The following is a 26,306-nucleotide window of genomic DNA, read 5'->3' on the forward strand; positions in this document are numbered from 1 at the left end:
TACTGATTTTTTTTTTGTTTTATTTCACGGGTACATTTCTTATTGTCTTGTCAAGCCCCAACTTACCGTATAATGCTTACAACCTGCACTCGCGCAGAGGAAAAGGTTTTTTTTCGTATTTGTGGTTGGTTGGGGGAGGGGTTTTACAAACAGACCAGGCAGGAAGAGACCTGCGTGTTAACATTTTGGCATAAAGACGTGATAGACCCCTACGGTGCTGGGGCTATACTCCTCTTGACAGCCACTACAACGAGAGAATCGTAAAAATAAACTTAATATCAAACCCTAGAGAAACATTTTTCACAAAACAAGAGCGACCCCCACCCCTCAAGAAACCAGGGTCAAAGTTCACAGGAAGCTGGGGGGCTGCCATTTTTCCCTGCTACTGCTAACGTTAACGTTAGATGCTAAAACGACGGGGAGGGGCGGTTGGTTTTGGATTTTGTAGCTAGCTGGTATCAACTGATCGAATTCGTTCAACAAAATCCGTCATTTCTCCGACCGTTGTCGCTAACAACTATTGTTATTGGATGAATTCGGCATGGAGAAGGTAGCGGAGCCGTCTTGGACTTCTTCGTACACCTATCAGGTGAGCAAGCACAGTGCGGAGATGCTACACAACCTCAACATTCAGAGGAAAGATGGAGGAAGGTTCTGCGATGTGATCCTACGCGTCGGCGAGGAGAGCTTCCCTGCACACAAAGCTGTGTTAGCCGCGTGCAGCGAGTATTTCGAGTCGGTCTTCAGCCGCCAGACGGAGGGCGACGCCAAGGAGCTGGAGATGCACACTATCAGCCCAAAAGTTTTTAAAGACGTTTTGGACTTCGCCTACACCTCTAGGATTGTGGTGCGATTGGAGTGCTTTCCGGAGTTAATGACAGCTGCCAAGTTTCTGCTGATGCGGTCAGTTATTGAGATATGTCAGGAGGTAATCAAACAGTCAAACGTACAAATCCTCGTCCCGACCTCACGGGGAGGAGAAGCCAGCCTTTTCCAGGCCACAGGGGCCACGGAGCTGGGTTTCCCGGTGGCGCAGCAGGATCTGGTAAACGGAATGACAATGCTGGTGAACGGTCAAAGCTTTGCTAACAATGCACACATGCATGTGGATGGGAGTGAAGCCACTGCCGTCGTGTTATTGGAGGACGGCGGCGAGTCGTCGATGCCAATGTTGGAGCCTGTCGAAGGACTGTCCGTTTCCCCATCAACGGAAATAACGGGAAACACGTTTCAGCACGACGCTGGCTCCCCGGGATCGAAAAGGAACAAGGGGAGACCAAAGAAAGCTGCCGGGGTCGTGGAGGCTGTACACTTTAATCACAGCACCCAGAAAGACAATGGGCTGTTTCCGTGCGGGACTTGCGGTAAAGCATTTACAGAGGCTTCCCGGTTGAAGAACCATGAAGCGCAACACGGAGCCCACACTGGCGGTGTAAACAACGTCGGTGACAGCCTGTCAACAGCGGGCGGCATTTCTTTAATGTCTCAGCCGAGTTTAGTGGAAAACGGCTTGCAGTTACACGGAGGGCTGACACTGGATAACGGCCGCAAACGGGAGAGGACCAGGCGGCATGTCGGCTGTGACATTTGCGGTAAAGTTTTCCGCGACGTTTACCACCTGAACCGACACAAGCTCTCCCATTCAGGGGAGAAGCCGTACGCTTGCCATGTGTGCGGGCTCCGTTTCAAACGCAAGGACAGGATGTCGTACCATGTGCGGTCCCATGACGGGTCAGTCGGTAAACCGTATGTGTGCCAAAGCTGTGGTAAAGGTTTTTCAAGGTGAGCTTAACTTTATTCACACTGACCGTATATCATGTATTGTGGAGTTGTAGAAAAACAGTGCTGCGACTGTGCCTGGGATTCTCAAATCACCCAGGACACGGTTACTTACTATGAGGTGCATATAGTACCTACAGACACAGTAACTGTAGGTATTAGCTAAGTGAGTACTCACAATCACAAAACTGTAAACGCACAGCTTTGCATCAAAGCAAAAACTGAAGGAAGCAGTTAATGTCAGTCCTGCTGTTCAGAAAGCCGTTTGTCAGCTTTTAAGATGCACAGACACGGACACATATTGTAGTCAGCTACTTTATCACCGGCAGCCTGGATCAAGGTCTGAGGTCCAAAAACAAGTACTTTGGTTAAGCTTTATAAGTAGTCATTCTTTTGAGTTGGCACCTATTAACGGAAGACATAGTTCAAACCTTGAAGTGTGTGGGGCTATTATTAGTCATTTAAGAAAACCACTTTCTGCAAACCCTGATACACTCTTAAATGTTGTCCTACACAAACCCTTCGGTTTTTATTGTAAGAAAACTTCTGAGCCGTTACAGAGTGATTTGTCATCCGAGTCATTTGGCTTCAAGCACTTAAACCAGTTTCCCAGGCTTAGTGCTCTTAGGCTCTGCTGCAAACTCACCGTCACCACCTACTGTTTTGGATGTTAAAATACATGCAAATAATACATGTAATAAGTCTAGGTAATTGCATGCTAATTGCTAAAAAAAAAAAAAATTAAAAGAAAAAATCCTAATGTGATGAGGTGGGAGTTTGTCACAGAGCCATCAAATATTTGTACAGGTCGAATCCCCTCAGTTTTGCTACATTCTAGAAATGTATAGAGTGTTTTTTTTTTTTTTTTTTTATTCTTTATTTCAACATTTAAATGTTTTCTGGCATGAATTAAGTCATTAGCCTTTTTTGTTACATTTAATATGTTCAGGAGTGCCTTGGTAGCTGTTTGGTTGCAACACATGCCACAACATCACAGTTTGATTCTGGCCAAGGACCTGTTTACATGTCATACTGCCCTCTCTCGCCCCCTTGTTTCCTACTGTATGTGCCTCAACACTATGTACTGTCCAGTAAATCCTACATATATAAATCCTCTGCACTCTGAGGAAGAACGCCTGTCCCAGATATTTAAAATATTACATTCATCTATACTTACTTTAATGCCATGTAATACTTACCACTAAGTAAACAGTTTTGTTTTATTGTACTATTTTCATTACATTTTATCGTTTACCAGATTTGACTGTAACGCGACTAATTCAGTATAAGTCGGCCTCTGATTAAAACAAAAAACAACTTCTTTTAAAGAGTCAACACACAAATGTAATGGAACGTTTAAACATTAAGACAACGTGGATGTAATTTAATGCTCACAAAGTCACACATGAATAACTAAGCACTTGGTCGTAATAGAGGTAAGAATGCACCATGGATGTATTTAGAAGGTTTGCACAGGACGGTCAACACCCACCAGAGTAGTACATTCTTATGTTTTGGTTGCTGCTCTTCAGTTAGTAATTAAGAAAGATAAATAAAATGAGTCCTGCACAATATAGTTTTAACAACAGCAGCGATATTTTCTTAGTTTATATGAGGAATGCTTATGGTAAGAGACAGCATCTTTAGCTGTGTGGAAACATATTAGAAATTAGTCATAGATGGACATCAAATATTGTTTTCCTTCTTTCTTTCCAGACCAGACCACCTGAACGGACATATTAAACAGGTTCACACAACAGAGAGACCCCACAAGTGCCAGGTAACATTCAGGATCTATATATCAGAGTTAATATATTATGAAAACGCACAGCTTGTGGGTTAACGTGTTGATTTCTGTATTTCAGATTTGTAACGCCTCTTTTGCTACAAGAGATCGCCTCCGGTCACACCTTGCATGCCATGAGGACAAAATTCCTTGCAAAGTTTGTGGCAAGTTTCTGCGAGCTGCCTACATGACGGACCACCTCAAGAAACACAGTGAAGGGACTCATAACTACTGTGGCATTTGCAACAAAGGTAGTTATTCAAAATACCTCAGCATGCATCACAGGGCTCCAGATGGTGACTAAACATTTGTCATTGATTGTACCAGTGTGCCTGACTTTTAGCAGGTTTGTCTCTGTGTGTATGTGTGTAGTGTTATTTTTTTCCCCCACCCACATGTGTGAAACTGCACCCTTTACTCCTCCTTGAGTGACATCCCAATCTTAAAACATAACGTGTAATTCAAAATGAAGATAATGATTGATGTTTTTTTGACAAGAAGTGCTGCGGTGCCCGTTACACCTGTACCCGGCCCTAAAAGACCCAGCCTTAGACCTGATATCATCAGAGGAGGTAACGGCTGTACCACCTGCCTCCCCTGTCCCCAGTAAGATACTAATCCTAACCCAACATCTCGGCAGAGATAGCCTCATCTCACTCAGAGCCAACAAGAACAAAAAGGCCAACATGTATTCCTTTCGCAAAGAATGGCTTGTCCAATTTATGTGGCTCAGATATGATAAAATGGCCAACATTATGCATCGCGTTTATTGCGTAGAGTGCGGCCAAAGCATGGCTGAGAACAGTGCTTTTGCCAGTCCCTCCAGGATTTTGCTGCCTTTTTTTGAGATTGTTGCGGCCCAAAATGCCTGATTTTGCGGGAGCTTTTGTAAAATAATTGCGTTAAGAGTTGCAAAGTCTTTTGTATTTTTGTTGCAATGAAGTTGCGAGAGACAGTGAAAATTGCAAGAACAAATCTCGGGGAGAATACAATTACTCTGGGCTGAGTTTTCCTAGTAACCTTACCAAAAAGGCTCAGGATGCTGCAAATGTTGGTATAATATGAAAATGGCTGGTGGATTTAAGACAAAAAATAATAATTTATTGAATGAATCAAATTTGAACATATCTGTCAGTGGCTTGTTGATCTTTACATTGTTAGTTAATTTCCTAACCTGGCCTGGGTTCGGACACACATTCATACGGTTTGATAAAGTACTTATTGGACTTTAACTTATCATTGCACTTACAATAACGAGCATAGCTGTCCTCAATTTAGGTCATTGTGTACGTCTCATCTCCGGTTTTTCCTGCATCCACCGTGTGTGTTTGTGTGTGTGCGCACACGCACGTCAGTAGCGGAAGGAACTGAGCAGCAGCCCCGCCCGCTGCTGAGATCCGTCAGGATTGAAACTTCAGCAGCTTTCAGCGACTTCAGAGTGAAAAAATGTTACAGCGTACATTGATGTTAAAATGTATATAGGTTGGCAGGACGGTCTGGAATGTTTTGCACTGTCTTTCACTGTACGTTTTGTTGGTAAATGTGAGATGTTCGAGTCACACACGTCTCGTCTTCATATCAGAAACATGGAAATGAATTTGGCGACGTACGTCAACCCTTTCTCACTCCCGCTTGGTCAGTGGCTCTGAGTACGCCTCAGAGTCACATACTTACGCAAAGTCTGGCACGTGGGACTGCTCTGATTGGTTGAAGTCACGGGAAACTCCGGTTATTGGTCAAATTTGCGGAAAAGTTGCAGTGATTGGTCAAAATTGTGAGTCACACCAAATTCACGGTGATTGGTTGAATATGCGTGAATTGTTGCGGTCGCGAAATCCTGAAAGGGACTGTTTTGCTATCGGAGCATTGACGTTCTGAATTGAAATGTAAAAAAAACAAAAACCACAATGTCTCCAAAAAGGTGAAGGTTTTGGATTTCGCTGGCTCTGCTGTGGGTTCTTAGAGAAATAATGAAGGTGTGGAGTTATGGTCATGCTATTGCAATTAATGCATTTTTCTTTTGTGAATTACTTTGTTTATTTGTAATGTAAATTTATAACCCAGTCAATCAGGATTTCCTCTACCACTCTGAAGGTAGACTGTCTTGAGTTTGCCATGACTGCAGAACCGTAACTAAAAAGCTACACCATTTGAGTTGAACACTATCTAAATGTTGCACTGTGATCTATTAATGCAATTCCAATCAAATATGTACAAGTGCACATAGAACATAATAAAGTCCTAGCATGAAAGAGGAAACATTTTGCCTCTACAGCGATAAAAAAAAATCACACCTTAAAGTGCACTGGTTCTTTTCTTTTTTGCCGAGGTCCTCAGTGTTGGCACCTCCACTGCGTATTTACTTTCTGCCCAGACACAGGAGGAAGCATAAACACCATGACATTTCCCAAAACTTTGTTCAGGGTGTGTTTTGTCCCATTTGAGTGTCTTGTGCTCCTTGATTTGATGGTGCCACTCAAATGCCATGCAAATTATTGCCTGTGTCTTTCTGTGAAATGCACATACTGAATGTGACAAATAGGTCTGAAAGTTGGCCTTGTGCATAGTCTTGGTGCTACATGCTGAAAACATTTTGCAAGCTTCCTTGGGCATCTGTTTTTTGTGCCTGTAGACCATGCACACTAGAGTCCAATGCCATTGACTGTGGCCACTACACCAGAATAGAATAAAGTAATGTGATTTTAAAGAACATCTCTTTATAATGTGCATCACATTTTGTTTGCTTGGGAATTTCGATTTTTGCCTCTTGCCTATGATATAGTGGTGCTCCTTACTGTTGAGAGATAACATTTGAGATAAAGATGTTCATTTAACTCCCCCTGAGTGAATCATTAGTGTCAGATCAATGACATCAAATAGCCAGGGCGCCCATCGTCATAGTCAAGGCCTTGAGTGTGCCAAACAACTGCCTTTTTCTTTGTTCTTCTGGTCCCAGGTTTCTCCACTGCGTCCTACCTTAAGGTGCATATAAAGACACACCATGGCTCTCCGCTGCCCCCCTCTGCCACAATGCACACCTTCCCTGAGCCAAGGGGGGAGCTGCAGATGCACAACGGCACCCCTTACCACATGGGACGCCAGTGCTCAGTGGAAGGCAAGCAGCCGGCCGCCCCCTCCCAAACTTTCATGTTTCTGGCTTTTATTTGCTCTGCTGCTGTTTGGAGAAACATGCTGTTGCATCTTTTGTGTATGTTTTAAAACACAAGCATACATCAACCTGCCAAGCTTTGCTCTCAGACATCTTGTTCAATTTCATGTGCTGGTTGTTTTTCTGCTAGCTAACTGTCTTTCATTCAGAGTGTGCAGTGTATACAGAACCTCCCTGTAGTAATTAGGTGGAAGGAAAACCACCTTGAAGTAGTCAACACCTCTATGATGTGCTTAACTTCTTAAACAGAAGATTAAGTAGTATATGATCAGACAGGTAGTCAGTTCACTCAACAGACTGCAACATAAAGAGCTGGATATACTAGTGTGTTCTCAGAAGTTTCACTGACTCAAAGGTTAGTATTGTATCTTTGAGCAGTGCATCTGTTACTATAGAACAGACAACTCATTTACTCCCATCCAGAAGTGAAACTACAGTGGAAATGATTACATTTTCTGTTAGTTAGACAAGTAGGGAGGCCTAGTAGTACTATGGGCACCTCCTGTTACTAAAACACTACATTGTTAGTAAATACTTAGCTCTTCATTTGGCTGGAAATTGGGAATATAATGTGGACACATTTTTTTTCCTATCATCGCATACCGTAATTAAACACGTCGATGTTGTCTGGACTTAACAGTTGACAGTTCTTACACATAACCATGTAAGAATTTGGAGTGCTGAGTAACTTTTAGTTTTTTTATGTGTGTGTCTGTCCAGCATGGCCATGGCATCATATGGTGTCTGTTTCTGCTTGGCTGGTCCATCAGCAGTTGTTCAGCAATGCACAGTGTTGCATGAGTCTCCTAATGTGTGCTCCATTTGCCCTGGATTCATTGAAACGTCTGTAGAACCAGTAGCATAAAGACAGTGAACTGTGAGCACAAACCACAGTTGATAATATGGAAGACAATATTTATGTCTGTTGATTGCACTTGTAACTGACTTCCTGCAATTGTGTGAATAATCTGAAAAAACGCATGAGCGTACAGCATTTGAAAAATATGCTATTTGGCTAAAGACCAAACTAAGGTTGGCTATCAAACTTATTGATTATGAGAGCGGATTTTGCTTCCAGAACTGATATAAGGTAAAAACCATTGGTCACCTAAAGTAATAAATCATTCAAATTAATTATGGACTCTTTGTTTGCCATCTTCTGAATTGCATCATGGTAGACAGGTGGCTGCAGGTGCATCAACAAGTATATTGTAGATATTTGCCATTATTCTTTATTGCACTTGAGTTATTTTGAGAAACTGTACAGTCCTCTTTTTAACTAGTGGTATTATCAATAGGAATTCATTAGCCTCATATTGACCCTATAATTTCTGCCCTAGCAGGTGCAAAGCAAGTGGAGACTTGACAAGCTTATTATTATTATTATTATTATTATAATAATAATAATAATAATAATAATATTAGTTAGTGGGTTAGCAGTTTCTTTTGAATCCAGGATGTTAAAATCAATATTGGTTGCCATAGTGTTTACCGGCAGGTTTGTGACAAGAACAACATGTCACACTACTCGACGACCCACAGATACACCAAGTCAAAAATGTTCCTGCATTTGGTGTTGAAAGATTAGTCATGTTTTTCACGTGTCCTTTTGGCAGCATTATTGTTTTTATTTGCTTGCTCAGGTTATACTGTTAGGCAAGTTTGTCTTTGTTCTGCTTCTTTTCAAGATTGTTCAGTTTAAGAATAGCATTGGTGAAGTTGTGAGCGGATTCTGTGGTGACCCCACCCCCCAAATTATCTCCTGCTATGAGTATTACTTTATAAGCAGACCTCTTGCTGTAGCAGTTGGCTATAAATGTGTTTTCCTTCAACACTGTGGACATCAGTTTGACTGACTGTCATGTGGCAGATCTATAGGATCTAAGTAGTTTACCAAAGTGCTGCTCATTGTGGCTCTGAACCACAAGTTCCATTAAAGCAAATTACTGAAAGGGAAAGAGACTGTGAATATTTGAGTTATACAATTAGAGTAAACACAACACACAGGGTTTGGCATCATTTGGTTTTAATGATTTAATTCTGAGTGACAAATCTCATCAGATACACGTTTTAGCTGAAAATATGATTTAGCTTTGAAATGGCCATTATTGTGTACTGTCACTATATTTACTGCAGTTTTCACTGTGGTCTTTATTTAGTGCCATACCATTTGTGAACATTATACTTTGCTATACACAGTGTTGGCTTTTCTCACCTGGATATACGGCCATGTTACAACAGGACACATAGATGTAATAACACGACTCTCGTGTTTATTCAGGAGTGTCAGTGAGCCATGCACAGTAGCAGGGTCCTGCACTCAAATGACACACAGCTTATGTAATTGTATCTGATAAAAGTAGATTGTTAGTCATATGGAGGATTCACATCCAATCCACAAATATTAACTGTTTTGGTCAATTATTTTAATAATTATTCACATCACAAGTCACTTAGTTCATGGATTTGGTATTTGCTGTAAGGGAAAAGAGGAAAAAGTTAATTCATTCATCACTGACATCTTTAGTGATGGGACTCACTCAACATGGATTATTTCAAACTAGAAACTACTTTATTCAAAGACAGCATTTCAAGTACTAGTCATGAAATGAAGGTAATTCTGTCTGTATGGTTTCCGCCGGCCTGTTATGTCTGCCCCCTCCCCTTCCTTTCTCCCTGGCCGGGTGTTGTGTAGACCTGTGCGCCAGTCACCAGCTGCTTCTCACCTCGTCTGAGGCAGAGGGTCACTTTCATGGGCTCTTTGGACACCCAGTTCTTCCCCAGCCTGGCCCTCCAGCCTTGGGCCTGCAGCCTGAGCTGCTCATGGGGAAGGCATGTGGGGCTCCATATTTCTGGGATTGTCGCTCTGGCGGGGTGCCTGGCTTCCCTGTCCATGGGCCTGCTGCAGGTCAGTACAGTCCAACAGGAGGGTGGGTGGAGGCATGGTGCTAGCACTGCCCACTGGTTGGATGAGCACAGCAGAACTGTCAGTGGACACTGGGCAAATGGACTGAGATATATGATTGTATAGTGTAATGCCATGCCACTTTTTTGTAACTATTTGTAGCGATTGACTGTAAGATTCATTGTCACAATTTGTTCTACTTGTACTTGGTGCCTTCTCACTACAGTTTTCAAGTTACATTTTTAAATTTTTGCAGGTGCCAACCAACTACGGGATTAAAGTTGTATTTGACAAAACCTGTTATATGATCCATTGCTAATTCATGCCTTCCTTTCCTCCCATTTTCTCTTTTTTCTCTCTCTGTCATACTTTCTCCCTTCCTATCCATGCTGTGTTTATCACAGATGGGCAGGAAAACACTGGGAAATGTCCTCATCTGGAATCAGAAGAATCAGATCCTTCGTTTGGGGAATTGTCCAACGGCGACGAGCTTAAATCTCCACACAAACCTGATGGGCCGGAGCTCGAAATGCCCTCTTTAGCCTGTAATGGAGCCTCTGCGGGGGCATTGGGCTCTCCAGAGGGATCTAAAGCCAAGACGGACCCTGAAAAGAAGTTTACCTGCGGTATTTGCGGTCAGGCCTTCCGCACCAAGTCCTACCTCAACAAGCACCAGCACAGAGTTCACAAAGCCCAGAAGGCCCAGGGGGTTTCAGGGTCGGGCTTAAATGAGCTGACCCCCTCCCTGACCTCTCCCTTCTCCCCTCAACAAAACATGTCCCTGCTCGAGTCTTTTGGCTTTCAGATAGTCCAGTCTGCTTTTGCCTCTTCACTGGTTGATGCTGAGGCAGGTCAAAGTGGAATCGACTTTGGAGGGAAGTGACATATTTGCTAAAGCCTCTCATTCTTATGACAAAGCTGGGTTGCCCACAGAAGATGCTCTGTATTTGGGAATAACTTTGCCTCAAGGCTACTTTTTCTGTTTGTTACGTCACTTGATGTGTATCTGATATTTTTGTCACTGACGCCATACGATTCCTACTTTTTCTACTTTTTCAGAGTATGAAAAGTGCATGCACGTGTTTAAATTTTCTTTACAAAGAAACGACATGAAGGTCTTATCTCCTTTACCTGATGTGGATCAGTTGAAGTTACGTTTGGTATTCTTTCAGTTGTTTTTGGCTTGCGTGTTATTGAGCTTTTTTCGCTGCACAAACGTTTCTTGACAAGTAATTACTTACTGTTTGTTCGCCCACTTTAACTGCTCTGATGTACCTTGGCCATTACAATAATTTGAATGCTTCATATTCCTCGTTCCCTTAAAGGCTGTAACAGTTGTCTTTACTTCAGAGCAACAAGAGGGCTGAATTCTGTATTTGATATTTTCTGCTTCTTTTAAGAAAGATTTAGTTTTTCTTAAGAACAGGGATTTAATTTGGCTCAATTTTGATAGCAGGTTTTCTTGTAATATAATATTTGTTCCGAGAAACATTTCTAACAAGCACACGGCATATTTCTTGACACATTTAGCCTTTTGTAAGCAATTTTCTTCGGCTTCATACAGAAAGTATCAGTTTGCTGGCCACTGAGTAGCACTGATAGCGGTCAAGGACCTTAATTAATTACTATTGACAGGATAACAGTTAAAGGCGCAGACACACCGACCAGATGTCCGACCCTCGGCAGAAAAGGCAGTTGGGCTGATCAGTCTCCCCTATTTGGTCAAAAAAGTGCCTCGGAACACACCGAAGCGACAAGACGTAATACGTCTCCATAATAGCAGGCGGCGCTAATCTGTATTGTCGCCCAAAAATGAAAAACGGCAGCTGATTGGACGAACGTATCACGTGGGTCTGATTTCTCCGGAAATTCAAAGACAGACTTTCATGGCGGCTTGTTCAGAATACGATCTGATATTGTACTAAAACAGTTCACCGAAACGTGTTTCTGAAAACATTTTAAGAGAGAAACAGGCCGTGCAGTTGCTGAATCTGTCTTCATTTCAGATCGACAAAGGACAGTTTAAAAGATTTTCGTCAGATTTTGAGAGACTCTAGTCACGCTCATCCCGCTCTCCGTTTCCGGGTTAGCACTCTACCAATCAGATGGGTCATTTGAGTCCGACTGCCGGCAGTGCCCGCCTTCCAATTAAATATGTCAAATCGGCCAAAATGAAGGACGACGGCCCCTCGGGCGGACGACTGCACGGAACACACCGAACAGACTCGACTCACTGACTTCGCCAGACTGTCCAACAGCCGATTATTGGCTTGGTGTGTCTCGGGCTTTAGAAGCACTTTTAAAACATGTATTGATACAACTTTTTAAGTATTACTGCATCCATATAAAGATCATCTGGCACCATCAAATCTGGCACTTTAGGTAAAACAAAAGAGAATAAGCTACCTCACTGAAGAAAAGAACATCATAGTGTTTCTCGTAGCAGAGTTAAATATTGCGCCAACTTAATGAGATTTAAACAATAAAAAGTTGTAGCAAATTCACAAGTGAAAACCAACCACTCTTCCCATGAGAAATTAGCCTACACATTTTCACTGGGAAAAGCTTTAATAGCACCACAGCTTTATTTCTTTTAGTTTTATTTTCAGATCCATGTCTTTAATGCTTGTAGAGCCTACTGGTAGAAGCAGTTTTTATTTTTATTATTATTTCAACAAAGCCTTTGAGGAGTGTTGCCATTCAGCATTAACCTGAGGTTGGGAATCAGAGAGCAGAGCTGGTACACTGATTTTCTAGCTGGAGGGACTTGTGCTCTAAATGAAGCACCTATGACTCTACTAGCAGCTCTTTTGGATGTAAAAAGGCTCTTAATCAGTTTTTGATTTGTGAATTATTTATACAAAAAAAATGCAGAGGTAAGAAGAGGAAAGCCATTATTACAGGATAAAATTTGTCTTAAACATGCCTTGAGCTTGTTAGGAATGAGCTCATTCTCTCTTCCCCCCTTTACAATGACAATGTTTCCAAGCCTTGTTTGTGAGGTATTAAATCAGTTGTGTGTATTGAACAGGGACCAAGGTCAGGTATATTTTCAGCATATATTTTGAGAAATGTAGATTATATTTTATTAACTTATTCATGCCCTCAGTTTGGTGTACAGTTTTTATGTCAAACAAAAATCTTGTGATTTGCTCGTTTTGATGATTTTTCACTCTAAATTATGTTAACTGTAGATGTGCGGTTGCGTGTGTGTTGTACAACAGCTAGAGCACTGATCAGCCTCTGGACCGACCAAACGTAATACTACTTTTACAGAGTCAAGTAATTAAGCTCACTTTATTTCTTCAGTGTTTCTTCCTCTTCATCACTTGCAATTCTTGTATTGCTCACCCATCTTCTGTCAGATTTGCTTGTGCCGTTAGTAGATGATATGTCTTGTGTTTGCACTAATGGTCGCTAGGTTACGGTGCAAGCTATCCAGTGTCTTGCAGTGAAAATGTGTTTTATCCAAAATGTTGAACCAAGACATTCCTTCGATGAGGACAGACTTAATTGAATGGTTCCTCAAATCAATACGCAATGGGAGCCTCACATTCACTTTTCTGCTTTGCGAATTGTTAATGAAAACATTTGTTATTGAAAAGATTTCTACACCAATTAATTGGTTGTGCCTCTTAAATAATCAGACAAAATGTTACTGATTAGCAGAAATTGTGTGTGAAGATCAATTGCATGCAAGTTAAGATTAATTTGGTTTTGGTTAAAACGATCAAAAATGCAAACCCTTTTCACAATCATGACATACTTCCTCTTAGTTTTTTATGTACTGAAACACAAAATAAGCCATCGCTGTTAGAAGATTGGCATCAAAACTCTGCTGGCATTTGTGAGAAGAGAGCTCCACCAAAATAAGATTCAAAAATAAAATGTAATTATCTTGTATCTTAGTGACTTCTCACACAACTCTCACATCAACATCTTTTTCCACAGGTCAGTGTTTTTTTTTTCCTGTGTTGTAAAACCTGTTTCATGATGCAAATCACACCGTGTGTGTGCGGGTGCGGTCTCTGTAAGTGTGCCGTCTGTTTCTGTGTTTTGATCAGTTTCCTGCTTTGTTTGATTATTGTGTGTGTGTGTGTAAATTAGGCTGTTAAATTCAGTACATTCCTATATTATTTATGGTTATGTTGTGATTGTAACATGTATATACCATTCATATACACATTCTATAAATATATATATAAATATATATGAGCCAACCAATATGATCAGTGATTGTCAATGGTGGTCCTGTACATATAGTTTTTTTTCCTCGTCCATCATAGTGGAGAGATGTTAAGTTATGGCCATTTGATTGAAAGTGTAAACTGCATGTTCTGGCATGCGAGCTGGGGACTGAATGTCGATCACTGGTCGGGGGCAGTAACAGTTTGACTGTTCACCGTAATGTCACTCTGCTCTGGTAGCGCTCACACTGCCAGCTGCACGACTCGCATCTTTGACCAAGTTTTTTTTCTCCTTTTTTGATCCACTCTGCACTAGTATTTACTCCTTAAAAGGTGACAAGGGTTGTTTTTATTATTGCTTATTTGAAAACAAGTGGAAGATGCTGTAAGGAAATGATGTTCCTTTGTTTGTGTTCTTCACTGGGAAGTATGATTTTTGTTTCAGTCATGTTGGTACTCAAGTGTGCAAGGTGTTTTTCGTGAAGTATTTAGGCCTAAATGTTTTTGCTTTCTGCTTTTGGTCTGTTGCAAAGTGCCTTCAAAAATACTGATTGTGCACAGCAGTGGATTAAAAAAAAAAGTCCTCTTTTCTAAAGGTTAAGAATTGTACAGAGTGACTTGCATTGACACTTTTGTATAAAAATACACAGAAAATGTACAATATGTTAACTTCGTATTTTATCATCGTACTCAACAAGATTGCTCTTAAGACATGTGAGCTACATGTTTTGTTATAACGTCTTTGGACATATTTCAATATAAGCATACTTTTCTATAGATATTTGTTTTTGTACTCTGTTATTGAGTCTCATCTCTCTTGTTGGTACAGAGGTGAGCATCAAATAAATTGCAATTGGAAAAAGCTCCTAACTTTTCTCTTGTAGTTATTACTGGAAGCAGTCCATCCAGGCCCGGACTAGACATCGGGATCCATTTTACAACTTTTATGCTACAGTGGGGGGACTTCAGTGTTGGTGGTAAAGCTTAACTGAAACTGGTAGACAAACACTGAACACAAGTCTGTCAGCTGCTATTCCAGTAAGGTTCTAAACCATCTCTGGTATCATTATACAACAAGTAGATCCAACCAGGCACCCAGAGCCACTGAGCACACCTGGCGCATCACTTGAAATATTACTCCGCCATTTCTATGTCAAAATTACAGAGTTTTTGAAACACTTGTATTCATGTAAGTAAATCAGGAACCACAGTGGAACACACACAAGCTCTCCAACATATTTATATAAAGTGATTCATCGGATTAAACAACTTATTTGTTACAACGTTGCTAGTTTTGTATTGGTTATTATTACTGTTTTAATTCTGTTCAATTGTCTTGTTGCTGTCTGTTATGTATGTGTTCCTTTAATCGTAAAGTGCATTGAGACCATGTCTAATGATATTTCCACTAGTAATGATCCTCTTTCAACATGTGGAAATTCATTTATTTTTTACCTTTGCACAGAGCCAGGATAGCTGTTTCCAGTCTCTGTGCTCATCTAGTTGTCTCCTGGCTGTAGCTTTATATTAAACGCACAGACATGAAAGTGGTATCAGTCTTCTCATCGAACTCTCGAATAAGTATCCCAAATGGCTGAAAAAGCCCCTTGTTTCTGGCCTGTTGTATCATGTGAGACCAGATATCATGCCATTAAAGGTCCCATGGCATGAACATTTCACTTTATGAGGTTTTTTAACATTAATATGAGTTCCCCCAGCCTGCCTATGGTCCCACAGTAGCTAGAAAAGGCGATAGGTGTAATCCGAGCCCTGGGTATCCTGCTCTGCCTTTGAGAAAATAAAGCTCAGATGGGCCGATCTGGAATCGGCTCCTTATGACGTCATAAGGAGCAAGGTTACCTCCCCTTTCTCTGCTTTGCCCGTCCAGAGAAAGAGAGAGACATCAGGGCTTGCAAACAAGAAAAGTGGCAGTTGGTCAAGGCCACACCCCCCACCCTACACCTTGCTCCCCCCCTCTCCTCCTCAATAGCATTTAAAGCTACAGACACAGAAATGGCACATCCTAAGGAAAGCTCATTGTGGGACTGGCTCTAGTGGCTGTAATTCTGCACCAAGGCTGAATTTCGGGAAAGAGACTTCAGATACAGTATTAGGGGACCACTAAGGCCTATATAAAAGCATCCAAAAAGCAGCATATCATGGGACCGTTAATGTTTTTCTTTTGCTTTCAGTTTTCTAACCGTTCATACCAGTGACAGGTCAGAGAGGTTTAAAAACCAGAGATGTCAGCAAGTAAAAGTTGGGTGTTTGATATTAATTAACAACTATCTAACCCCACAGTTGTCTTTTTAGATCATATAATTGTAATTATAATGTGTGTGTGCATGTGTGTGTTTGTGCGTGTATCTCTCACCGGCCATAAGTAACAGGAAGGCTGCCACTTGGCCCAGGCCAAGGCTCCAAGACTTAACACAGCCATGATGAAGGACCAAATGGGCTGGTTGGTGGAATCATCCACTGGAGCTCCATACCTCAACAACCATGTAATAAATAATCTATCACAGTGAAAAATAGATGACTTTTCACTTTTTGCTGACTTTATGACTCATCTCTCCTCATGCTACTATTAGCCCTACACTCTGTTTTAACATTCAACATTACCCTGTAATTGTAACTTGAAAAATATACGTCATAGTATCACTTTAAAATGATAATTAAATCTATCTAATTAAAATACCATTTAAGTGAGAATACCTGCATCAAAATAATTGTAAGGTTTTCTTTATAGAAATAAGAAACTTAATTCTGGCACATTAAGACCTAATATTGACTGTGTTAAAGTATCCTACTCAGAATGGGAGCATGTGGCTTCTTCTGAAGACAAGAAAATAAGACCTGATATTTCCATCTACGCTGACTGTGTGCAGACACCACAGGGTATAATAAAGAAGGGAAACAAACTGTAAAGTGAGAGGGTTTTGTTCCAATTCACACAGCAAACTTTCATGCACTTCTAACTAAAACAAATCTTACCACTGCTGGAGAAGCGAAGACAGAAACTTGTTTTACAGATTGCCCTCAATGGAAAACACTGATTAATGTATTACTTGCTATACACATCTTCCTCATTTTCTTTCGCTTTCTACTTCTGTTATAATTATATAACAATTGTTTGTAACAGAACAAAATAAGTATTTCACTTAATACAGGTTGTTCCAGTTTGAGTTGTAAAATGTGGTTTAATCCATTTTGCAGTGATTGACCCATTGTGGGTTTGCTTCATTTTAATGGTTGCATCTGCATCATGTTCACAAAACTCTGAAACCTTGTGCAGTAAATGCACATTTACATTACACTGACAAATTACAGTAAGAATCAGCCTCCTAGTGTCATAAAAGCTTTCTTTTGACACTTGACTGACTCATTTTATTTGATGTGACTATATTACTGTATGTATAAAAGGCACCTTTTGATGGGTGCATCAAACAATTAAATATGAAAAGCGATGTTAATACAAGATACTTTTATTAGCTCAGAGATGGATCATTAAAAAGAAAAATGTCAATATTCAAAATAAATAATTGCACATATTCCACTCATGTAAAAACTAAATTTCAGTCACTACTAAACACATCATGATACCTTTCTTTATGAAAGAGGTGTGCACACTGATACATGCAGTTATATTTGATAAGGTGCAAATAAACTCATTGTTTCTATCTAAATACATTCTCTTTGATTTGGTCCACCACCAGCCACACAGAAGACTTACTCTGACCTTTGACTTCCCAAATAAGAGGATAAAGTTAAAGGACATAATTTGCCGTATAGTCATTAATAACTTTGCTGACAACTTTATGCTTTGTCCTATTAAACAAGAAAGAAATATACAACATCTTAATAAAATGCATTACTGTTTATTTGCTAGGCTACCCCAAAACGCCTTCATGTGTTTTTAGAGGTAGCAGATGACTTATCTTCTGCCAATATACAGTAGATTTAATTACCTTTGTCTTGTGTTAATCAGTGACACAAAGTTACAAAACGTAAGTGCGACATATGAAGATATTAAAGATAATTCCTGTAAATTCTCTCAATAGAGAACACACTCAAGATACAGGAGTAATAATAGATCCAAGTTGTTGTCTGTGATGTGAAAGTGAACATTCTCCCGTTCATGACGTCTCCCAGCTCAAGCAGATCAGGTCAAAGTGAGGCATACAGTAGATGTGACTGTGCGTGTTTCAGGAGAAAAAGTCTGTCTACAAGGCCGTGGAAAGACACACTTCACCCAGCTGATACTGAGCTTTAGTTTGCGACGCACACTTTGCGTCCTGGCCTTTGAAGTTGAGCTTGTGGAAATCACTTGTGATGGCTGACAGAGACTTCCCCTTGGTCTCAGGCAGGAATAGGCCAACATACAGCGCCGACAGCAGGCAGACCGCTCCGAAAGGCACAAAGCAGTACTCCCTCAACTCGCTCTGTGAAAGAAAGGCAACGGAAAGCTATCAGACTAATGTAAGAAGTGATATAAATGACTAAATGTCTAATTGTGTGCCTCGCTCCATGCCTGTCTGCGTGTTTCCTCTGCTTGTATAAGTAGACGGGCAGAATTCCAAAATGATTTATATTATTGGGAATGAATGAACTACAACCTTAGCTTCAAATTCCAAATCTTAGAAAGATTTTTCACAGCAGATATTTTGACTTGTCATAGTAGAAAAACACAGCTGAAATTGATAACCTTAACGATGGCTCAATTCCATCAAGTGTCCCAGTAAACTATTTCAGTGAGTCAGCATACACAACACCAGGGCCTCTCCTAAGTGGAATGCAGCCGTCATTAATGGTTTTGAATACACCTGTGCTTTTCCTACTATGACATGTCAACATGTCTGCTGTGAAAAAGGTCTATTAGCATTCTGACAGACAGTCCCTTTTTTCCTCAGTTTCACACTCTGAACTCTGGGAGGTGCTATAGGGTGCCTTTTCTTATTTCTAGAGAGGTATAAAGAAGTATTTTGTGTTGCATGTTAACCTGCCTGAGTCTCCTAATTAATTGAAGGAATCCAATCCCCCCCCCCTCCCCTTCTTCTTAAATCTATTTAAAAAAAAATACCATTACAGTAAAACAATTTTTTTCAGCATTTTTGCTTGTAATTAGATATAGTAGAGACGGAGACAGGAAACAGAGAGGGGGAGAGCAGTGTGCACCAGTAACCCTTAGCCGGAATACCAGCCATAAACATAGTGCCTTAGTAACTTAATAATGTTGTAGGTGCATGTAAACACTTTGTTTTAAATTGTTTACAATGTATTTATGCTTGTTCATTGTCACTGCACATCTGTTAGATGGACGGATGGATGCAGTGACAGACTGACCACTAGAAATGGAAAGATCATCCCAATGATGAAAAGGTTGAGCCACATCATGGAGCCAGCGATCATGGAGGCTGCTGGCCGAGCAGTCTGATTGAAGAGCTCTGTGGGCAGAACGACACTCACTCCAGCTGAGAAAAAAACAACAACGAAAACATATTGATCAGTTAGCTTCATCATCACATCCTTAAAAACAGAAGTACAACTATAAACACTAGCTGTTATAGCCTGACCCGTACTGGTTTTCTGATACTTGATAAAACATACTTAGCAATAAGTTGCTTCACACATTCATTAATGAATTATCAACATTTATTTCAGCTATATAACAAACTTATATGGTATTACTGTATAATAGCAGGTTAAATATTAATATAATGAGTATTTAACTGGTCCATCTTGAAGACTATGTTCATTTAAATTTCTTTATTTGCATCTTGAGAGAACATTTTGTTTGTGTTTTTCACATAAAACCCGAATATAGAAAGTCTCCAAAATGGACAAACTTACCTGGTCCCAGTCCAAAGCTGAGAATGTAGGTGAAGATGCAGGCCATGCTCAGGTACGGCATCCAGGATACATAGTGCTGTTTGCATGTGTGGAGGGAAGTAAAATATACACAGTCAGCAACTCACAAGCAAGATCACTTTTGACTTGTGATACTCACATAACTCACATAATTATCACATTGATTGATTTTCGTTACCTTGAAAATTAAAGATTGAAGACATAATTTGTCATTGTAAAAGTTAAACATGTAGGTTATATTGTGGCTTAATTATTTGATTTATAATACCTCAAACAACAGAGCAATTGTGAAGACAACAGCCCAGATGGTCATGAAGATGTACCCTCCCATCAGCATGAACCTCCGACCTTTGAGCTCAATCAGCAGATTCTGAAAATATGGACATCTGACTCTGTTTTTTTTATATACATATTTAATTATAACAAATTAAATCTTTCCGGTAAGGTACATGAAATCCAGAGCAGCAAGCACTGAACAAAAACAAATCAGTTACCTTCTGTAGATGAATGAATAGATAATATTGATGTACGGCAAACATGCTCTGAATATGCTCATCAATAATTGATTTTGAGAGTTCTATTCTCTTTGGCTTGTGTCATTTATTAGTCAGTTATTGACTTATGGTAATTTCCCAATAAAAACAAGGTAGCTAGCTACTTGTCAGTTTTTGTGTTTGGTTGGTAGATTCACAGATATCCCGAAACGTATCATTACCAGCACCTCTAAAGTTTTTTTAAAGTTTAATCTGCAAACTGACTGGTAAGAAACTGGAGTCTCCAGGACTTCAGGAAGTTACTGCACCCAGCCAAGAAATAGTGGATATAGACTGTCAGTCCTTAGTCTGGGTCAAAGCTTTAAGAAGAATGCAAACCATAGCCTCTCTTTGTCTCTAGCCGCTTACATAACATGTGCTTTAATGACGGATACTTACACATATTATAGAGGCTGTAAATTCACATGAACCAGTGCCAATTGTAATATATTGGATTTTATCATCAGATATTCCAGCTTCTCTGAATACATATGATGCATAGAAGTAAATCTGAAAGAAAGGAGCACAAAAAAATATTAGCGTGCTGCTGAGCATCATTACAAGTGCTTCAACTGTTAATAAGCGGATCAAGCCAGCATTTTGTACAAAGAGTAACTATGTTAATACCCTGATCCCCTCCCTTGAACTGCCAAGCATGTATTTAAAAGCCTTGAAAACCAGGAGAGTTTAGTCAGTATTTTCTGACGAAAAGGCAACTTGTTGCAGCTCTTTAGACGTGTTATTTACTCTAAATATATACGGAGTGAAAATTACAAAGAGACGACAAAGCCTTTTAGTCAAAACAATAAGCTGTCTTCACACATGATTTAGTGCACATTACAGCAAGGGATAGAGCTTCATCACCACTATACATTATTAATATGACCTGCAGGAACATAAAGAAACCCACACATGACACGAACAGCTGATAAATAATCTCAAATTTCTAGTCAACCTTCTGACAATGCAGAGGCCAAAAGAACATCTGATACTGTTACTGTAGCTCGCTATCAGTAAAACTGATCCTCATGGATTATACAATAATATTTTCTATAGAGACACACAACGCACTATGCTATTATTTTCTTCTTACCGAGTCATTACCACAGAGCTGCATGGCACTGCTGATGATCATGACAGAGATGAGCTGCCAGCGCACTGAGCGGTCAGTAAAAAGCTCCCAGGGTCGACGGGGCCTCATGCCTTTGGTTTCAGCCTGTTCCTGCAGGATCTCATCGAGCTCACTGCTCTGGACCTCACAGCCTCGCAGCCGTCTCAAAGCTGAGCAAGAAAAATAACACAACTTAATTGACCTTTCATTTTCTCTTATTCTCTGGCTATACCGTATTATTCTGTGTGTTTCTTATATATAAAAGATGTATGAATTTCACGTGCTGAGTTGACAGCAGTGGCGGAGGAGCACTTAGATCCTTATTACCAATACAGTAATGTAAAAGTCCTGCATTTAAACTCCTAATTGAGAAAAAGTACAGAAGTATTAGCAGTAAAATGCACTCAGTAGTTTAGTTCTACCAAAGGGTCACAAGATAAATCTGGGGGGTTGTGAGGTGAACAATGAGAGAGGAAATGAGAAAGGAATATTTTTGACTTTTCTCTAATGTATGCTCTTTTGTGAAATATTGGTTGACAGCTTTTTAAATGAAACATCTGAGAAGTTTAGAGGGGAAATGTCCCTTTGTTGGTGCTGCTAAGATCTGCTATCTGGAATGTCACAAGGGGCCCCAACTACGCAATTGTAATTTGTCAAAAGCCCAAAAAGTTGGGAAGCTTTGGTTAAATCTTTAACAATGCATTGTATTTTATAGGCTTATCATATGTGTTTTAAATTATAAAATCTTAAAATCAAAAGTAACTATTAACTGCAGCTGTCAGATTGATGTAGTGGAATTAAAAAGTACAATATTTAACAAATGCATTAAGTGCAGTACTTACTTAGTTACTTTCCACAACTGGTTGACAGATTACAGTACCCACCGTTAATACAAGCCTCCTTGTCCCCCCTATCGATGAGCAGGTATCTGGGGCTCTCAGGGAACCACGGCAGGGTGAGGAGCTGCATGAGGCCAGGAATGGCATTACTGGCAAGAAGATACTGCCAACACGGCTCACTGCCCAGAATCTCTCTATAAATAAATAATCCAGAGTGTTACTGTGGATATCTATGAAATCTACAGCACATGTTTTAGTAAAGGATTGGCCTATTTTGACAAAAAACTGTTTTCATACCTGAGTCCAACCACCTGTCCCAGCGCAACACCAAATGCTGCGAAAACAGCTGATGACGAGGAGAGAGCCCCTCTTAAGTGCTTTGGTGCACTTTCTCCAAAATACATAGGTTGCACATTCATGCTGATCCCTGCAAAACACACCATTCTTTTATTATTATGGCAGTATAACAGGTATTTGAACGCAAACATAAACATTTACTGACATAAATGACATACCGGAATTTATTCCAACCAGGACACGGGAGATAATGATCATCTCAAAAGACTTGGCAGCTCTACTTGTCAGAGCTAAGAGTGCTCCAGCCATGAGGAAAATGTTGTTCAACAACAGGCATTTCTTCCTTGGGAAGAGAAAAGTTATAGATTAAAATGAATAGATTGCTAACAACCTTTGGCGGTTACAAGAGTAAAAAGAGTTTCAGTCTGAAGAAATACAGACTCATAGACTCTGAGGGATCGTGTTCACAATAATAAAAGAAAAATAACACCAGCCTAATGCTTCAAAGTCAATTACAGTCAAAGATGCAGTATGTAAGCATGATTTATGCGTATGTGTTTCTCTGAGGATCAAAACATATGCATGTGATAGAGGAAAGTAAATAAACAATCATTATCAATTAATACATGTACATACATACAAATTTCAATTTGTAATCTTCTGTACTTGTGCATCAATACGTTTACACACAGCAGCATGATGTAGCATCTTATATTACCTCCCGAAACGTATGGTCATAGGTCCCGCGATAAGAGCCCCCGCAAAGCCCCCCAACGAGAAGATGGAGACAATAATTGTCCAGACCAGAGTCACCTGGTAGTCCTCCAACTGAATGTCCCAGCGCTCCAAGAACGTCTCATTGATAAAAGTTTGAATAAACTGTCAGAAAAGACAAGCCAGTCAACCATTAAAGTCTCACTGATTTAACCAAGAGCAGCGGTTAAAGCTGATACTTATTACCTCAGTTCATCCGTCTGTTTACATTTTAGCGGCGAGAAGATTGACTTGTAGGGTCAATTTGCAGCATCAACAAATCAATTTTACTTTTTTCCCCAAAGGATCGGAATATAACATTTGCAGAATTGTTTGTTGTTGATGGAAGTTTCTGCACTTGATTTGTGAGGGCCCAGCTTAATGAAACAAGAGGAAAGATCCTGCTTCCAGAATTAGTTCCTAATAAATAGGCTAATAAAATTGGATGTGTTACAATGACAAGGACTTATCACACACACAAGTAGCATAATTGTTCTTTGTGCCAATGTATACTGTGATCCAAATGTGAAACAACGGTGATGCTGGCCTGCACAGCTCCAACAGGGAACAAACCCACTAAGTAGACTTACAGCTACGTATCATCAGTATCAATTTACCACAGTGTTAATAGACTTAACTTAACACTTTTTGAACACTCTCCCTGCAGTATCTTATCAGCTCTGCAAATAAGTAAATGTACTATATTTGACTAAATCTACACTTGGTAACACTGAACTCTGCGTCTGCGTGAACACACACACAATCAGTACACAAATGCAATTTGGCAATTCAATTGAAAGACTTACAGTTGTGGGAGAATTCATTATGGCGAGGTTGTAGCCATATTGCAGAGTTCCTCCAATGGCTGCAGAAGTAACCATTAGCACCAATGTCAGAGAACTGCTCTGTTTATACAAACAGATAGCCTAAATGGATTAGATTATACACATTTATCTTATCAAGTAGCCCACTAATTTGCTAAAATCACACCATCTCCTCTATCAACTTGTTTCTTCATTGTAATCTACAATCCATTTAACACAGCACTGGAGAGACAATATCAGAATTACACCTGCAATATATGACAATAGACACTTGCATAGATTGTCTGATATTTCTTCCCTGTCTGATATTTAGTCTGCACATTCTGTTGTTGGGCACAATTTTCTGCAGGGCCATTGGTGGTGGAACAATTACTCAGATCTTTTACTTAAGTAATGTAGTAATACTACAGTGTAAAAATACGGTGTAAAAATACTCAGTTACAAGTAAAAGCTCTGCACTCAAAATCTTGCTTAAGTAAAAGTGCAACAGTATTAGCATTAATCTTAAGAACCAAAAGTAAAAGTATATTATGCAGATTGGCCCTTTTCAGAATAATTTATGTTATATTACTCGATTATAATTAGTGATGCATGAATGTGCACATAATGTTGCGCCTGTAAAGGTCGTTACTTTATATGTTAAAGTAGTTTAACCTATAAAAGAATATAATAAATAGTATGTTGATTAATATTTGTATTAATAATCTAAATCTGCAAAGTAACTAGTAGGCTCTAACTAAAGCTGTCAGATAAAAGTAGTGAAGTGAGAAGTACAAGATATCCTCTGAAATGTAGTGGAGTAGAAGTAGGTCTGTAAAGAAGCATAAAATAGAAATAGTAGCTAGAGTAAAGTACAAGTAGGCCTACCTCAGAATTGTACTTAAGTGCAGTGCTTCAATAAATGTACTTAGTTACATTAATTTTGTTGTCACACAAAAAATACAAAACACACAAAATACAAAACATCTTCAAACAGCACTGCACCCGACTCCACCTCGTAGGAACTACACCGCCACCAAGTAATTCAAGTTTTCTGCGAGCATTTCATAATGCTACCCGAGTCTACAAATCAAACCATTAGGGGATTCAATTGAATAGTTCTTATTGAAAAGTAGAATGTGGTAATTTACCTTCTGTGCACCAGCAGGCGACATCGTTATTCGAAGGAAGTAGTCAAAAGGTTAAAAAAAAAGTGACTTGATGAAGCCAGATAACCAACCCAACAGCTCAGCCCACCTCATATATAACGATCCTCTACAACCTTAGTTTTACAGTGTCTACAACACAAGCTCGAGCACGCGCTTTTGGCGTGCGTGTGGTGGCCTTCGTATGGCTGCGTCAACCGGCTGATTGTGCAATCAGCCGGTTGACGCACAAATGGCCAATCTGAGTTGATGTTTTACTGCACTCTTCCAATGTCACAACAATGCTTTACATACTGGAGAGAAGAGTGAACGGCATCGACTGTTCGGTGAGTAATTAAGAACAACAACGCATGCGCATAAGGTTAGTGAGGTTTTCAATATATAAGTACCGGTATAAACTTATATTATTTTGAAAATATACTGTGTATATATATATATATATACTACTATATATATATAGCCTATACAATTACATTCAAATGAATTAGCTTACATTCAATTTTTGTTTGGTTTTCTGATTTAGTGCAAGTATGACCTCTATTAAAATAAATAAATAAAGCACCATAGTTATAGTAGCCTATACACTATTGACCCCCCCCCCCCCCCCCCAGCAAAAACCTGGTTCCCCCAAGTTTTCTGTGCATCCGTTTCTGGTAACTTGTTTAAACACAAATGTATTTAGGAATATGCACAATATAAAACAAAAAAGTAAAGATTTCAATGCAGGACCTGCCTTTATTAATATTGAACTTCCTTAACAAATTTGCAGATTATCAAATTGCCAAAACCCACTGACATGCAGTGAACCTGAAGATGTTGGGACAACTTGTGTCTGTTTGAGGGTTAAAGAGAGGATTTTGACTAAACTGTACTGCTATGTCCTAATTATTTTGTATTTATTGATATATTCTCTTCTTCTGAAACAGTATTTTGTAACATAATCTAGATTATTAGAAAATAAGATCATTATTCAGACTAAAGGAAACGTGTGCCCTTATGTCCAGCAGATGGAGCTGGTTTGAAATGTTGCTCACTCCTCTTGTTCTCTGTTTGTGTATCTCAACATCAGAAGTTCAATCCACAAGACAAGTTACTAAACTGCAAAACAAA

At 39.8% G+C, this 26,306-nt stretch overlaps 2 protein-coding genes across 5 annotated transcripts; one reads left to right on the forward strand and one right to left on the reverse strand.

Moving 5' to 3' along the window:
• The first annotated feature begins 172 nt into the window (after positions 1-172).
• patz1 (POZ/BTB and AT hook containing zinc finger 1) lies at positions 173-16,912 on the forward strand. Of its 4 annotated transcripts, XM_078248645.1 has the most exons (6): positions 173-1,782; positions 3,496-3,559; positions 3,645-3,816; positions 6,522-6,680; positions 9,430-9,642; positions 10,044-11,959. In XM_078248645.1, the coding sequence occupies exons 1-6, from the start codon at positions 542-544 to the stop codon at positions 10,520-10,522; spliced, it is 2,328 nt and encodes a 775-aa protein (XP_078104771.1). In that variant the 5' UTR covers positions 173-541; the 3' UTR covers positions 10,523-11,959. The 4 variants fall into 4 exon arrangements, with proteins under 4 accessions (XP_078104771.1, XP_078104768.1, XP_078104770.1 ...); XM_078248642.1 differs by lacking the exon at positions 9,430-9,642 and having other exon boundaries at positions 175-1,782; XM_078248644.1 differs by lacking the exons at positions 6,522-6,680; positions 9,430-9,642; positions 10,044-11,959 and adding an exon at positions 16,211-16,912 and having other exon boundaries at positions 175-1,782.
• Positions 16,913-17,664: 752 nt separating this feature from the next.
• On the reverse strand, positions 17,665-25,205 carry slc2a11a (solute carrier family 2 member 11a). Its single transcript, XM_078247297.1, has 12 exons — positions 25,182-25,205; positions 24,034-24,132; positions 23,193-23,353; positions 22,693-22,817; positions 22,475-22,604; positions 22,223-22,371; positions 21,321-21,508; positions 20,627-20,737; positions 19,963-20,064; positions 19,677-19,752; positions 19,170-19,297; positions 17,665-18,268 (listed from the first exon to the last, which is right to left on the reverse strand). The coding sequence occupies exons 1-12, from the start codon at positions 25,203-25,205 to the stop codon at positions 18,050-18,052; spliced, it is 1,512 nt and encodes a 503-aa protein (XP_078103423.1). The 3' UTR covers positions 17,665-18,049.
• Between the last annotated feature and the right edge of the window lie 1,101 nt (positions 25,206-26,306).

The sequence above is a fragment of the Sander vitreus genome, chromosome 4 (assembly GCF_031162955.1).
Source record: "Sander vitreus isolate 19-12246 chromosome 4, sanVit1, whole genome shotgun sequence".
In the NCBI taxonomy this organism is placed as follows: Eukaryota; Metazoa; Chordata; class Actinopteri; order Perciformes; family Percidae; genus Sander; species Sander vitreus.